At 38.7% G+C, this 16,845-nt stretch overlaps 1 protein-coding gene across 2 annotated transcripts in view; it reads left to right on the top strand.

Moving 5' to 3' along the window:
- Positions 1 to 5,034, top strand: part of CCR6 (C-C motif chemokine receptor 6) — a 10,878-nt gene extending 5,844 nt beyond the window's left edge. The window contains exons 3-4 of one of the 2 annotated variants that reach the window (XR_004306775.1): positions 995 to 1,065; positions 4,460 to 5,034. Coding sequence is in view for 1 of the 2 variants with exons in the window: in XM_032443864.1 (XP_032299755.1) it covers positions 1,057 to 1,065; positions 1,474 to 2,559 (1,095 nt within the window). In the remaining variant the exon portion in view is untranslated. Of the gene's footprint in view, positions 1 to 994; positions 1,066 to 1,473 lie in introns of both variants that reach the window. The other variant, XM_032443864.1, reaches the window with a different exon arrangement.
- Positions 5,035 to 16,845: the final 11,811 nt, after the last annotated feature.

The raw sequence follows: 16,845 nt of genomic DNA, 5'->3' as shown, positions 1-16,845 counted from the left end.
AAAAGACAGGAAAGACAGAGAAGCTGTGATGTTTAAACAGCTTGCTCTACATGTTCTTTTACCCATCTGAAGACCGCTGCCATGAGTCAGACTCCCTGCTCGAGTCACATGGAAACTGCTTCTTGCTGTGCCATTGGAGAGTGAAGACTGTTCGGTCCTTTCCCTCTCCCAGCTTCCTTGTAATATCTTAGCTGCATCTGCAGATCTAGAGCCTGTGGGCTCCTGTGTGAGGTTAAGCAAGTTAGTTATGTCCAGCTTTGTGCTAGTGGCCTCCAATGGCATGCTCCCAGCAATGGCATGTTCCTCATTTTATCCATCTGAAGTCAAAACTTTACACCCTGTGGTCTGATTTGGAGAAGTCTGAGTCTCACTGCAATCACAGTCAATGGATTTGACTCTACATGACTGAAATCCTGCACTATGATAAGCACTTCTATAAGTGATGTTGGGTGGGGGGACGGGTATATCAAATTGAACATCCCAAGTGAATACTTACTGTAAAGACTCCATGCTGGAGTTTTTCTTCTGTAAAAGAGAGTCAGTAATATTTATTCATCACACACATACATATAAAAAGATGTTAAAACAGCACATGTTGTTATGGAGTATAGTAAGATGCTGCGTACTCTTTTATACCTATCTCAGTACACTGATTTTAACTGTCATACTGCATTCTTGAAACTGAAATCTGATTTGTTCTGATTTCCCGAGGAGTGAAGTGAGTGTGAACTAAAGGACATGTATTCTCATCCATTACTTATAAGCTCTAAGGATGTAAGATGGTGCTCTTAATGATACTGATACAAACCGCCCACCTTCCATAACCACGCAGTGTGCTGCAAAGATGTGAGTTTTGTTGAGATTCAGTGTCTCATTGATACACCTGATGTGAGCTGGTTCTTCTTGGAACGCAAATTCAGTTTCCAAATGTTTCTTCTGCTTCTTTATATTTCTTATGCTGTTTCTCAATTCAACTTATTTTTTTCCTTTTCAGAAATCTTTGGAAGGCATTTTGAAGCTCCACATATATTTCCTTCTCAGAAGTGCACTAACAAAATGAGTACTGTAAGTACTTAGAAGACAAGCCATGTACTGAAGGGATTAACACTGATGAGTTGACTATTGATTTTTTCTTTTCTTTTCTTTTCCTTTCTTTTCTTTTCTTTTCTTTTCTTTTCTTTTCTTTTCTTTTCTTTTCTTTTCTTTTCTTTTCTTTTCTTTTCTTTTCTNTTCTTTTCTTTTCTTTTCTTTTCTTTTCTTTTCTTTTCTTTTCTTTTCTTTTCTTTTCTTTTCTTTTCTTTTCTTTCCTTTTCTTTTCTTTTCTTTTCTTTTCTTCTCTTTTCTTCTCTTTTCTTCTCTTTTCTTTTCTTCTCTTTTCTTCTCTTTTCTTCTCTTTTCTTTTTTTCTTTTTTCTTTTTTTCTTTTTTCTTTTTTCTTTTTTCTTTTTTCTTTTTTCTTTTTTTTTTTTTACAGACAGATTTTGGTACCACAGATTATTCTTTTGATACAGACTACGCTTCTCTAATTATAGCACCTTGTTCCAAGTCTGAAGTCAGGAGCTTCACAAAAGTGTTTCTGCCAGTTGCATACTCACTGATTTGTATCGTCGGCCTAGTTGGTAACATCTTTGTAGTGATGACCTTTGCGTTATATGAGCGAACCAAGTCCATGACGGATGTGTACCTCCTCAACATGGCCATAGCGGACATACTCTTTGTGCTGACTCTCCCGCTGTGGGCAGTGAATTATGCTGCTGACAAATGGATTTTTGGCGATTTCATTTGCAAAATGGCCAGAGGTATCTATGCGATCAACTTTAGCTGTGGCATGCTACTTTTGGCCTTTATCAGTGTGGACCGGTACATCGCAATTGTACAGGCAACAAAGTCATTTAAACTCAGGGCAAGAACGCTCGCATACAGTAAACTGATTTGTTTGGCTGTGTGGGCATCAGCCATTTTAATCTCCAGTTCCTCTTTTATATACAGCAAAAGTTATAGCTTCTCCGGTAATGAAACCAAAATGATTTGCGATCACAGATTTGACAAAACATCTGACAGCATTGTCCTGAAATCACTGCTGCTGTGTCTACAAGTGGGATTTGGATTTTTTATACCTTTCGTGTTCATGATTTTTTGCTATGCATTCATTGTCAAGTCCTTACAACAAGCCCAGAATTCCAAAAGAAACAAAGCAATCAATGTGATTGTATTAATTGTGGCTGTTTTCCTAGTTTGCCAGGTGCCCTATAACACTGTTCTTATCGTGGCAGTTGCAAATATGGGTAAGACAGAGAAATCTTGTGACTCTGATAATGTAATGGCCTATGCAAAATATACCACTGAGACCATAGCATTTTTACACTGCTGCTTGAACCCTGTACTCTATGCATTTATTGGAGTGAAGTTTAGAAGTTATTTTGTGAAGACAATGAAGAACCTTTGGTGCAGGAGGTACAAGAAATACAATAAACGTGGTTCAAGGACAAATTCTGACACTTATACTTCACGACTGACAAGTGAAGTTCTGACTGACAATGCATCTTCTTTTACTATATGATACAATTTTAACAACATTATTTCTGAAGGACTCTGTTCGCCAAGCAACCCAATCCAGTCTCACTTTGTCTGTAGTAGACAGTCTTTTGGGGCTTCTCTCTACCGCAAGGGGAGCAACCATGACTTACAGTTCCTTTCAGGAAAATATTTAAGATAAAGAATAACACCATCCCATGGAAAACTGAAATCTTATTTACCTCTTTGAGCATTCATCCTCTTCTAAAGTGTGCTCTCACTTATCAGAAAAGTGAAGTTTACAGAGGAGCTCTCCTTGTTTCTAAGAAAACTATTGTGTCTTGTCTGTCCTACATCTCTGAAATATCTCAAAAGCACAAAGGAAACAAATCAGGCTATGTCCAGGCTCATTCTACTTGCATTTCTGCTGTTTATATTAATTATTTATACCTGGAAGTCTTAACTAAGTGTAGGTCTCTACTGTACTTTTGTGGTAGACAGGTTACTCTACAGATAATACTAACCTAAATGGATGACATTTTGAGCAAAGCATGGCAAAGAAAGCTAACAGAGAAATGAAGAAACAGGTTCCAGGAAAAACTGGAATAACTGGGCTTAGATGTCAAATCTCATAAATCTTTGCCTGGTTCTACACTCCACCTGCTCATCAAGAACTGTAGAAGCTTATACCAAGGCTGAGGCTGGTCAAAGCTGACAAAGATACGTCTATCAAAATGAATGTTTAAAAAAAAAATGATAAAAAACAAAACAAAGAAAACTGCAAAATAAAGAGCACTGGAGCAGGCTCCTTAGAGCAGTGCTCATGGCACCAAGTCTGCCAGAGTGCAAGAAGTGTTTGGACAATGCTCTCAGAAGTACTGTTTCTTTTTTTGGGGGGGATAGCCTTGCACAGAGCCAGAAGTTGGACTCAATGACCCTTGTGGGTCCAATTTGGGATATTCTATGATTCTATAATTAATGTATGTGCAGAAAGTTTCTCTGACATCTAATTGCTTGTCTTCTGAACTTCCTACCGGTTTTCTACAGTTCTTCTGCAATGAGGGCAAACTGATTTACTGTTAAGCGCAATATTCCGTTCCTATGGCAGGAATAAATTAATGCAATATGCAGCTGGATGTTTGTCTTGGACTTTTTTTTATGCTCATGGATGAGGAGACAGAGGATTCTGGGTCAGTAACCACATCTTTCATAGCCAAGCAAAGGGCCAACTCTGGAGCCAAAAAAAAAGCTTCAGGAATGTTGTTGATGTGATATGACGTGAAACGAGTACTGCTTGTGCTGGTGTAATCCATCCTTGTTTACAGTGCACTGTGACATTCTTAAATGTCAATGCCTGGTGTTATAAAGACGTGTCTACTTATCATCACTGAATAATAACTTAGGCAAGAATATGATTCAGAAATATGTAAATGTGTATGTGTGCATTTGTTGTATATAGCACTGATGATATAATGTGTGATAATTCAACAAATAAAAAATGTAACAAAGATAGAAACCTCATCTCTAAGATTCTGGCTTCATGTATTACCTTGAAAATTCTTTTATTCATTGCAAAATCTCTCATACCTGAAGACTTAGAATCTCTTTTCCCTTCATCCTTCGTCACTCTCCACCCCTTTCTACATGGTGGCCCTCTTACACAGCACCGCCCTTCCTGAACACATCCTGCCTGGGCTTCCCACAGGCTGCAACTTTCCAAGCACTGCTCCAATATGGCTCCATATCATGGGGCTCATCCATTCAAGGAGTTCAGAAGGAGGCAGGTCCTCTTTGTCCAGAGTGAAGTAAAGGTGTAATGTCTCAGTACAGACAACCTAAAGCTAAATCTATTTTCTGACACATATCTTAAAAACTGAACTATCTTGTTAATCAGCTTTCTGTAGAAGTGTCAGTTTTCCTTAATGCACCTTCTTTTCTGTTTGTAGATTCATTTTCTTAGAAGAGAGATCACTGTAAGCTAATGGGCCTGGAAAAGAGTCATACTGGACCAAGGACATGAAAACACTTTGGGCCGTGCTAGTACGAAGGGCAGGTAGAGAAAAGAAAATGACAGTTACATGCAAAGAGAGCTTAGAGTTGACGATGAGTAGAAAAATGGGAAAAAGTGGGACAAAACAGGCTAAACACTTATGTTTGGTTTTGGTGGGTTTTTTTGATAGATTAAGTGATTAAGAATAGTTAATGATTAAGCACATAATGGATAGAAGTAATTTTATTGTTTAGACAAAACTATACTTTTAATCCCTGCAGGGGAATTTTGTTGACTAGAATTGGGAACATTTGAGGAGTTATTGAGCTTGTTAACAAAAGCAGCATGAAGACAATGCTTGAGGCTTTGAAGATTTAGACTGAATTTGAATAATGGTTTTTGATCCAATGAAAATGATAAAGTTTGCAAAATGTCAAAGCAGCAATATCTCACAAGGCATCTCAAATCTCTTTACCTATCTGGTTTGTTTTCAAATACTGTAATAAAAGAGAAGGAAATGATTTCATGAAACCACTGAAAGAGTCTCATAATCTCTTTTTTCAAACTTCTGCTGAGTAACCAGGGTATCCTCACCACCACTAACTGCCTATGAGTTAGGAGCTCATACACTCATGTAGATACCCCATGTAAAGTACAGATCCCCTTCCTTGTCCCACTCCCCACCCTCTCCTTCCTCTCCAAAGAAAAAAAAAAAAAACAAAATGAAAAAAAAAAACCACAACCCTATATAGAGGATGCTTCACCCTTAAAGAACACTGCACATATATCTCTGACTCTCTTGGCTGTACAGTTGCAGGTCCTTCAGGACAAAGGGGAATTAAATAACATCACCTTTTCTGGGTGAATGACATAACCTGGTGGTAAAGATATGACCACTAGCCAAGGAGTTCTCAGGATGTTTTAAACATAGTTAAGTTCCCTTTCTCACTAGTTCCTTAAAACAAATTTTTGGTTGAATGTACTCCATTATCCAACCTGGGTTTGCTTCAGTGCAAACTGATCTGTTGGTTTTAGTGCTGCTATGCACTCAGCCACGTGGTGGCCAGCAAAAGAAGTAGAGGTATCTTGATGGTAAAGAGGAAGGTTAATTTCCCCCTATCCTTAGTCAAATTGTTTTCATTTGGAGTTATCTGCCATATAACACAGCACTGTTGGTGTTTCTTATTCTAGGTAGCAAACAGACTTCAAGGATTGTGTGAAGTGCTGTAGTCTGTTCCCTCAGAAGATTAGCTTTTTATTCCAGTAAAACTTGCAGTGCATTTTACTTGCAAAGCAGAATAACACCAGACTGAACTGTCAGAAGGATGAATTACAATATCAGATTTCCAAGTTAAGGAGATTTTATGAATGTTAAGGCCTGAAAGTTTTGTCAGTGGCGTTTGAAGCGCAGGTTTAACATGAACTGCCTAGAATTATTTCAAATTAGGGAATCCCTAGCTGCACATGCAAACAAATCTTTGAGAAAAATCACTGTGTTTTGTGTTATAAAGGGATCTAGTGAAGATTTTCCAATGAAAACATTTTATAATTTAGATTATTCTGAGGATAATGCAACACAGTTCATGGCACAAGTTTACTCTGCTTTGAGGAGAGGGCTGTACTAAATGATCTTCAGAGGTGTCAACAAACTTAATCATCTCCTTGTGACTCTACTGAAGAGACTGAAATGAGCAGTTTGTTCAGCTGTTTGTAAAACTGTGTAATATGGAGAGCACCAGCCATTTCTGCATTAATTGGGCAGATCTTTTTGAAGACCGAGTTGGTTTTTGATGACTAGTGTTGTTTATATTTTCAATTCACAGACCTGATTTAACGATACAGTATAGTCCCACAAAGACGAAAATAACAGTGTGTAGTGCCACATGTTCTACATTTTGCTTTTCTGAAATCCCTCTCACTGGCTTCCCAGTAGATCGCATTATAGGAGAATATAGGAGAACAATTTCATTGTTCTTGTAGGTCCTTTCCAACCTTGTGATTCTGATTCTATGAAGGTAATGGTTATTTGGTGAAGAATGCCATGAATTAAGGTAGGTTAGTGTACTTTAAAATGTATTTATCTTTTAGTAAAAATATATAGATTTGTGTGAAAATTACTCCCAAATAATGATTCATTGTAGAATTGTTTACAGCAGTTTTATGTAATTTTTGTTCATCTATTAAAGAAAAAGGGAGAAAAGAGAAAAACTAAGGCAAACAAAGAGCCATATCTGTACTGACACACAAAATCCAAGTTTCACTCATACTTCTGTAAAGATGCTTGAAGCAAAATCCAAAGCCAATCTTCATTCTAGTTTCTCTGCTGACTTCTACCCCACAAAAGAATATCTGGAAATGCACTTATCAGAAATGAACGTTCCTTCAAATCTTACATCTGCAGCTTCCTACAATGAACATACCCAAGACACAGACAAAGTATTGGATGCTCTATAAAGCCCGATTAAGTCCTGACTATCTCCAGCAGATAACTGGAGCATAAAGGAATCTTGTTAGACATGGACTAGTTCACATCCTTCCTGCCTCAGGATAGGAGCCAAAGTAATCAAGTGGACTGACAGGAGAAATAAAGACTATCCATGGCTGTGCAGGATATGAGGTCTGACAGCTACAAACGCACTGGATAATGTTGTTAGCATATGTTCACATACAATATTTTTTTCCACAGATCTTAATATTCCACAGAACCAGGTGTTGTATGACCCACATCAACTGAACCAAACTCATATTTATGGAATTCTCTTTACAGAGAGATTTATGCTGCCAGTTTCCCAGGTAGTGGTTGCCAGTGTGAGATGCATTATGTGTGGGTAGGGATGTGTATATAGAAGAGTTTTGAACTATAGAAAACTGCAGTGTGATTTTAAAATATCCTTAATTAATGAAGAGCTGAAGGTCCAGCTCTCAAAATAAAACTGCTCATGGATATCTGTCTTGCAAAGGAAGCATGACTTATTGGTAACTGGAAAGCCTGTTTTGCTGGTGTAAGCCGCATCCACCTTATTGCTTTCACATCTGTTACACCCCTTGTAGCTCTGGCAAAGTGTCCCTGCTGTGGATTTGGCTCAAGGTGTAGTGATGATTCCAGTTGGAGATGTCATGTTGTGAGTCACTTAAGACAGCTATGAAGTATCACCTTGTTCAGAAATAAAGCAATGCTCCATTTTAGGAACTGTCTGCAAATCATTATTACTATCTTTTTGATTCAAATTTGGAGTCTTGAGTTTATCCCAGAACTGTTTGGTCTCTTCATCAGAGTTCAGTAGAACTGTAGGATACAGCAAAATGCAGCTATTCATGGATTATTCACTGATGTTGAAATTTCACATTTAATATCATGGCCTGTTATGAGAAACTGATAGTATCCTGAGAATCCCTTACAATTACTTTAGGGACCATGTGTTTATTTCAAGTGCAAAGAAACCTTCGTTGTTACATTTAAAAAAATCATTGGCTGCCTTAGAATTGTTTGGGGATTTTTCTCACCCAAAATAGTGCAAGGTTTCCCTCCAGTGGCTGAAAACCATGTAAATTATGTGAAAGCGTAATGCAGCATCTAGGTGTCTTATAGCTGTTTTATAATTCTACATTGCAGGAGACGCCCAGGAGTGTCAAATCTTATATAGATGTTCTTGCTTTTTAGATTTAACATGTTTCTTAGCAAACTAAACGAACAGGAATGCGCTCAGAGTACAACACAGTCACACATTTACACATCATTTACTCTTTTTTTCCAAAAAGCCATGCACTAACTTCATCCTTGCTTTCTCTTTCACCCGAGTTTCTGCTTCATCTGAGAGCCTGTATGTGAGATGCCTGTTTCTGCCCATGTGTTCTGGTAAACAATAGGGAAAAGAGGGAAAAGGAGTCTTGATAATGCGTATGGAAACTAAATATGACAAGGGTCTAACTGGAAACTCCCATTTTGTTTAACTTGATATTGATCTTGCTTTTCTCTTGAAGAACACTGAGTTGTGAAGACTTAGATCTTGCTCCAGTATTTTTGATATCTCTATCCCCCACACCCCCAAATTCCTAGGTAGCTATTTTTGAAAATTATTCAATGTTCTGTAAAAGAAACAAACATTTTGAGTTAATGTGTATTTTTTATTATCTCAGGTCAAACATTTCCCCAAGCATGCAGAAGTTAACAGGAATTAATGATGCTGCTTAAAATAAAACCCTTTCCAACCCTGATTTATATCTCACCATTCTGTTTATCCATATGCATAATGTCTACAGCTGTTGCTCCGCTCTTGGTAACAGAGTTTAAATAAAGAAAAAAAGAAAGGCAATTTTCAATTAATAACTTCTAAGAACAGGGCTTCCCTGGGCTACACATGACAGCTCTCAGAAGGCTATCAGTCAAGTTAAGCAACTTCATTTGAGGCCTTCAGGCCCGAGTGCTTGTGGTTCACTTCTTAATTCTATATTCAGGTAAAACAGTCAGCACTTTCAGTTAGATTTCAGTTTACTTGCAGGGGAATCTGATAAAAATAGAGATTCCCCAGAAACAATTAACCAAAGAAACCAACAAGGTGCTCTGTACCAGCCCCACAGGGAGCACCTGTTGACTGCTTAGGCCACATTTACTGAAGAATGACTTTGTTGCCTGGAGAAGAGGGAGGCTCCTGTTGGCTTTGTTTAAGCAATACCTCCAGAAGACCTGCAGCAACCAGGGCTGTGAACAAGAGTTTCTATTTGTTTACTGGCTTAATATCCTGGCAATCCCCAGCAAGTGACCTGTTAATTCATACTCTCACTACTGAGAGTATTCTTCTAGCAGCTGGGAGCTATTAACTGCTCAGCATTTGACCTCTATATGCAAGTACCTTCAGTGACTACACCTGTTTCCTTTCTTTCTTTCCTTCTTTCTTTTTCTCACTCCTCTTGAAGATCCATTCTGTTCAGTTCTCATTTTAGTGCTCAGGCAGCCTGAACTTTGTTGTTTTACAGTTGTAGATGTCTAAAACGTTTCCAGTGGAACTGTAGACTACTCTAAAGGGAGTTTAAGCCTACAAACATCATGTTTCCTAGCTACACACAAACTTGGTAGGCTGTGTATATTTCTTATGTAAACCACTTAAAGTAGGATGAAGGCATTAAATCATTTTCTTGAGAATGAAGCCCTTGAAGAGTCCACATTTCTTACAGAGTAAATGACCTTAATTGCTCCCATAGCAGACAAGATGGGGAAGTTTACTAGCTTCAGCTGCTGAAGACGGCCTTCCTACCCCAGTCGTATAAAGTAAGTAGCAAGTCCTTATCCTTTGTTCTACCCCTCTCACTCATACCAGTCTCATGGAAAATGGATATAAGCTGTAGTAGTTTTGTTTTTGGGATCATGTTCTTAAACAGCAATTAACATTCTAATGAGGCTTCCAACTCCCCCCTCTCCACCCCATGCTGTTTGTGTTCTCTTGTTTTCTCTTATTATCCCCAGTGCCTATTTTTCTCCTGTTGCCTTAAACACTGAACTACTTTCTAAAGATTTTGCTGAAAGATAAAGTCAAGAAACTTTGGCAAATGCTTCTTTTTCTGTTGTTTTTTTTGTTTGTTTGGTTTGGTTTGTTTTTTTTTGTTTTTTGTTTGTTTTTTTTTTTAATTGTAATTAGAGTCTTACATCTGTTCATTTTTGTTTGTTTTGTTGTTGTTGTTTTTTGACTGAGACCTTAGAATTAAATAGTGAGCAGGCAACAATATCCCTAATCCACTTTAGCTGTCAGAAATATTGTGATTTTTTTTTTTGGTTTTCTATATTACATGTGTCCTAGCTGTGTTTTATGTGTGTGTGTTTGTATATGTATGTGAGTGTGTGTATGAAACAGTTTTTGAAGTAAGAAGATTGCTTTTTTAGCCCAGGCTAAATGCAGACTATCTCTTGGATAAAAGAGAATGAACTAAAAAATACCAGACTATGGGATTTACCATGTTGTTATGACACATTTGTTTGCTTGTGTTGGTTTTTATTGTATATCTCTAACATGGATTTCAGAAAGCAGGGCGTGGAAGCAGGAGCTTTTAAGGAAAAAGACCATATGTTAGAGCAGACTGCAGATGATCTAACAAGCATGGTATCATCTTAAAAAAGCAACAACAACAAATAAATTAACAAAATAATTCTTTATCCTCAGCTTTGGTTGACAACGCAAGTGACTCTTCCAGCAAGCAGTACCCCCTTTTCACAGTAGTATGATGGTCAATAATAGTGACTCAATAGATGACTTGGGCCATGACCAAGATTTTCTGCATGCAAGGCAATTATGTTATTTGGCCAGCTCTGATTTGCTTCCTCAGAAGTTGACTTGCAGCGTAACTAAGACTGAAATTAATGATGCAAGTGATTCCCTAGAAACATTGATTCCTCCTCTGGTTCCTGCCTCAGAGCCTGGGAAGAGCCAGTGTGCTCCTGCTGACAAAAGCATGGAACAGGTTAGTTTGCTTTAAATAAGCACTGAATTTATAATTGCATATTTCTCATGGTTGCTGACCCTCTTCAGGAAGAAAGGGCTGCTAATACATCTGCCTGTCTGTAGGTAGGAGGTTGTACTGGCTGGCCTTGGGAGGTGGATCATAACTCTGTGTCTGATTATGTTGCTTTAATGGATCCATGCCATAAAGTGCATTTCCTATGAGACACTTTTCCCATTGCTCCCCTTGCTGGATAGTTACTTTTGTCTCTTTCAATGTAGAGAAAAAGTTAAAAGTTAGGATATTCTGGCCTCACATGTAATGACTGTGGGGTGTATTCCTATTTTTATTCCTCTTTCTGTAAGTCCTCTTCTTATCCTCCATTTATTTATTTTTTTAATCTTTTTTTTTTTTTTTTTTCTTTTTCTGGCTCTTTTTCTTTGCTCTTACAGAGAGATTGACGGGAGTAACCAAATTGTAGCTCTCACTATGAACACAGCATGTTTTTCTTAGGAGGTAATAAACAATACAGTGCCTTTGGATGCGCACTGTAAAGGAACTTTTCTGTTTCCAATCATTTATCTACTGAAGTTTTATCATAATTGTAACTTTTTCTTTTTAATGATGTCAAAATCAGAACTGCTTGTGCTAACCAGGCTGTATCATACATCTTACTGTGAGCGTAATTCATTTCAGGGCTTCTCTTGTTACTGTTGGCATCACAGCTATGCAGAAGACAAGAGCTGGGAAAGCTTTCTAGTTCTTCAGTAGTAATCCAATGGGTCTGCAGTTGGGCTGTGTCAAGGCAGTAGCTTCTTGCTAATCTGACCTCCCTGTATGTGAGGACTGCAGTCTGTTGTGTTGAGACTGCCCTGGGATCCAGTTCCCTATTTCTCTTATAAAGAAGATGCTTATAAAATTAGTCAGGAGCCCTCATCACCTTTTCTCTAGGTTAGGTCTCAATCTAATAAATGTTTTTGGTATGCTGTCTATAGGGACAGGAAATTTGCTAATCTTTGGTTTCTGTTTAATAAAAAGAAAGAAAAGGGCTGTAGCTGAAGATACCTTCTTGTGAGTCAAGGAGCTTGCTAACTTTTTTTCCAGGATAACATTAAATTTAACGAACAGTTGGGCATTGTTTGTTCTCTGGTAGCGTCTGGTATTTGGCTGTGTGAAGTGTGGGAATAGTTCTTAAAGACGCTGGAAAATAAAAAGTGAATTTGTGTCTTACTTTGTTATGTTGTGCTTATCAAGTGATACCAGATGCAACAGTTAGAGTTAAAATGATTCATTTGGGCAAAGTCTTGGGAAACTACACATAGCAACAAGATTAGGGTGACTTTGCAATGTAAGTTGCAGTTCTGTAAAAGATCCGGTACTTCATAATAGGAAAAATAATGTAGAATAAAAGGCTCGTATCTAACATATGTTTGTGTCTAATTAAAAGCAACAATCAGAACATAAAATCAGTATAGACAAAGGTACTGTTTTATCTTCACACAACCTGAGTGTTGCAATTTTTGCTGACATGCTTTTAAATGCAAATGCCAACATTAAGTACAAAACACAACTTAATAAATCCCTAAGCCCAAAGGCCAGTGATTCTTTCTGATTGAAAAGCATTCCAAAACGTAGTTTGATACTGTTTCTTCATGGTATTTTCAGACTGCAGAGCAGCAGGACAGAGCGCTGAGGCTGCAGATGGAGCAGCTGCAAAGGCTGGTGTCTGAGCAGCAGAAAATCATTGCGTTTTACAACTCAGGTACTTGGGGAATCCTTCCTGATGCTACAGCACCCTTGTCTGCCATTATTCATACTCCAGCAGTGGAATGCAGCAATTTCTTAAAGAAAAAGAATGTCTCATGGGTTGTTTTATTCAGTAGATTGAGGCTCTTCCTCTGGCAGTCAGGCTAAAACATTTATTTCTCCACATAGAATTATGCACAAGCTGTAAACCCCAGAAAATGGTTTTTGTTTCTCCAGTTTTTTACTTTTCATTACCAGGAAGTGTATGAAGAGGAGTCTTTTGTGTTTAATAACAGATCTCCCATACAGACTTATTCTGAAGTACAGATTTCAGGCTTCTGGTCTGTGCCAGGAACTCCTCTTGCCCCTCTCCTCTACTGACCTTGATGTCTGCAGGGCCTTTCCCATTTTTAGGTCCTCTCTCCCAGCTACTGTTGCACAGTGGTTTTTTCCCCTTTCATAAATCTGCTTTCCCAGAGGATGCCCAACATCATCAGTGGCTCAGTTCTGGCAGTGTTGGTTCCCTTTGGAGTAGCTGGATCTGCTCTTATCTGACACAGGGCAATGCTGGGTGCTGCCTCAGAAAATTACAATGTAAGACCAATAATAGGATTCTTTTCTGGAAGCAGTGAGACTGGGTCTCTGGTCCCTTTGTGGAACTATTTATGTATTTTCCACTCTAATAATTTGCGTAACCATTCATTCAGACCAAAAAAGGAAACATTCTTCTGTTGCAGCAAGGGCTGCCTCAGAGATGCGCAGTAATACTTAAATCTTACCTGCTAACATGCTTGTATGGGAATCGTTGAGTCACAGCCTGAACCACTGATTGAGCACCTGGGAAAAGGACTGGGTCAGCTATGGGAACACAGGTGAAGGCAGTTCAGCTGTGTGAAGGGGTGGAGCATGGCTGCACCTCTCTTTGACCCCATTTAGGGGCTGACTGCCACTGGGGAAGGTTCTCTTTCTGGGGATCTTTCCCTGGTAGAGATTTCCCCTGCAAACCTGGAATCTTCTGATATGGGTAAGCAATTTAGTTCCCTTCTCTTTGTATCATACTAATCCTTCCATCATTATACCTCTGGGGAAACATATTTTCCCATTGTGTTGATCTGTCCAATTGATACAGCCCTTAAGAAGGCATAGGGGAAATACATGTTTTACTTGCTCAAAAGTACTTTGTAAATTCTTTTTAATTCAGCATCTCTCTGGCATTTGGTTATTGTGGGTATGTCTGGTGCAAGCACATTTTTACAATTAAAGCATATAACAAAGCACAGTTTCATTATTTAACTCTGACCATACAAAATATTAGGGAGCACAAAAGCAACAGTGTTGTAGTGCAATACCAGCATAGCAGGGGCTTCTAATTTGCTGCAAAGCAGCTGTTATAAACTAATCTATTTTTCCTTCTCTGGTAATTATTTTTAGGCTTTTCTGTTTCTCCTGTGATACCTTCCCATACAGTAGCTGCGATGTCACCCCTTCCATGCTCTCCTGCTACTTTGACTCCTGCCCAGTTGCCACCTGAAAATTCTTCACAAGTTGAGAGCCCAGGATGCTTAGAGACCTCTCCCTCAGTAATGCCTTCTGCCCTGCAGAACTGCTCCCCATCACTGGTGCCAAACGAGAGCGGTTCAGAAATCTCAGGAGAGCACCTGCAGCTGTCAGATTCAGGTAGGTGAGAAGCACTGGAAACTCAAATATAAGCATGCTGTGCAAATCTTCTGAATTTCTGCCCTTGATGGTGAAGACATTATTGCAGCATAGAGGAAGGGCTGGTTTTTATGATAGTTTATTACAATAGCTGTTAAAGTGGTTTTAAAATGTATATTGGAAAGCTTTTGAATCTCAGTGATCCTGCTTCTGATACTAACAGAGAAACTGGGCCTTGTGACCAACATATGGTCATTAAATTGGAAATGGTAAGATATATGAGGTAGAGTGTAAGGTACGCTTAAGGGAAGAAGAATAAAACATAGGATATAGGTATAGCATACGAAGATGAGAAAAGAGTGTGAGAAACTAAGGCTTGAAGGTGCAGAAGCCTCAGTGCATCAGTTTAATGCCTGACTGGAAGCTTGTCAGTGCACTTGGCTTTGAAATGTCTTCTAGCTGATCGTGTGTGCTTGAGGACGGGGTGGGTTTTTAGTTCTTGAAACATGAACAGGAGTGCACCAACAGCACATCTAATGTCTCCAATTTTTATTTAAAGGGATAAGCACAGAGCCATTGCTTCAGCATACTGAGGGCCCCACAAAACAGCTTTCCAGAAAAGATGCTCAGGAAGAAGCAAGAACAAAAAACAAAGGTGAATTATACAGCTGCCTGGATACATTTGTTCTTGTCTTGTACTGGGAAGAACCAGGGGGAAATTCTAGTGCTGAGGCACTTTTCTTGCTGTAGCATTCCCACTGCCACCTTTCTTGTAGATAAATAAATAGACCATCTAGAAGACTGGATAAAGCAGAGCCTCACAGATGAGACTGTAAGGAGGAAGCGTGGGTTCTTCATCCCTTTCTGGAACCTACCTGCTGTGCTGTGCCACCGCCAGTTCTTCTACTACACCCTAGACTCGTAGAATTTCTCAGGTTGGAAAAGACCTTAAAGATCATAGTGTCCAACCACAACCTAACCACACTACCCCAACTCTAACAATCCTATGCTAAATCATGTCTCTGAGCACCACATCCAAATGGGTTTTAAATGCACCCATGGATGGTGACTCAACCACCTCCCTGGGCAGCCTGTGCCACTGCCGTTCTAGTCTATGGCAGGTGACTGAGTTGCAAAAATAACTTCTTTATCCATCATTAGACTGAAGATATTTGGTATGTGGCTAAAAAAGCTGAGGGAAGAAAACAGAAACTTTTGTATCAACAATGTCAGCGTTCTACAGGAAATCACTTCTATTAAGTCACTGAAAAGAATGGGTTTAGATGTTGCCCCCCCCCCCTCAACTAGATCAAATCTTGAGACCTGATAGGGCATTACAGTGGTTTGTGTTGCAAGACAGTGTGTTGCCAAGGCCTTCAGGAGCACTGGGTGTGTCAGTGTCAAAAAGCAAACTGTGTGGTTTCTAACAACAGTGACAGTGTTTTGTGTGAATAAGCTAATAACAGCATTTTCCTGAAACTGACAGACCAACTTGAGCTATAGAGCATGTCTTGATTAGCTGTTAATTAGATAAGTGATTAAATGAAGCAGAGGCCTTCTTGTTCTGAGGAGCATAGCCAGTAAACCTAAATGGAAAGATGGACCAATTTGCATGCTTCTGTGAAACAGAATGGAAAATGCACAGTTAGAAGGTCTTTTGCCTACAAATACTGCTATTGAAAATACTTAAAGAACTGAGGTGTGTGTCATATGGTCTGCAGATACAGAATTTCAGTGCTGTCTAGTGATGTCCCATGCAATAATCTGCATTAACTATGCATTACAAGTCTCTTGAGGCAAGGGGCACAAATAACCATTTCTTGTTTCGCTATTCCCATTATTCCCAGATGTTAGATTTGAGGATTAATAGGTGTGGGTTTTTGGTGTTTTTTTTTTTCTTCAAATTTAATTTAAAAACATTCTTAAAAAATCAAAACTTGAGTAAATTGTTTTCATTGACCTTTTTCTTACTGTTTAGATAACGGCCAAGTAAAAGAAAGGACTTTCCCTGGATCTTTTTCTGTAGTCGAAGAAGAACAAACAGAACAAATGAAGGAGGTTCCTCCACCAAAGGTAAAGACAAAGACTGGAAACCTAGGAAACAGGTAAGAAATGAGTGTAGTCAGTCAAACTACAAAAGCATGTTTTTGTTGATTGTAAAAATACTGTGTAACACCTACTGACTGATACCAGACAAAAAGTTCCTAAAAGGAAACAAAATTCATGTTTACTTTTAACAAGATGTTTTGAAGTGGGTCTTAGGTGTCCAGTAATACCGTACCTTTTGCTAACATTTTTTTCACGTTGAATATGAAGATAATATTTTAATTCTAATCCCAATAACAACTCCATGAGAAATACTGGATTGAAGTTAGTTGGAGAACATTACAAATAAGTAACTTTTTTCCTTACCTAGGCCAGTCACAGCAGGAATTCATACTAGACAGAAGACATCTGAAAAATGTATTGAACAGCTTCAGGTAGACACTCAGTTGGTAGGAAAACAGGAGC

This window comes from Coturnix japonica, chromosome 3, assembly GCF_001577835.2.
Source record: "Coturnix japonica isolate 7356 chromosome 3, Coturnix japonica 2.1, whole genome shotgun sequence".
Classification (NCBI taxonomy): Eukaryota; Metazoa; Chordata; class Aves; order Galliformes; family Phasianidae; genus Coturnix; species Coturnix japonica.
The sequence above is the reverse complement of the archived record's forward strand: the minus strand, read 5'-3'. Positions and strand labels throughout refer to the sequence as shown.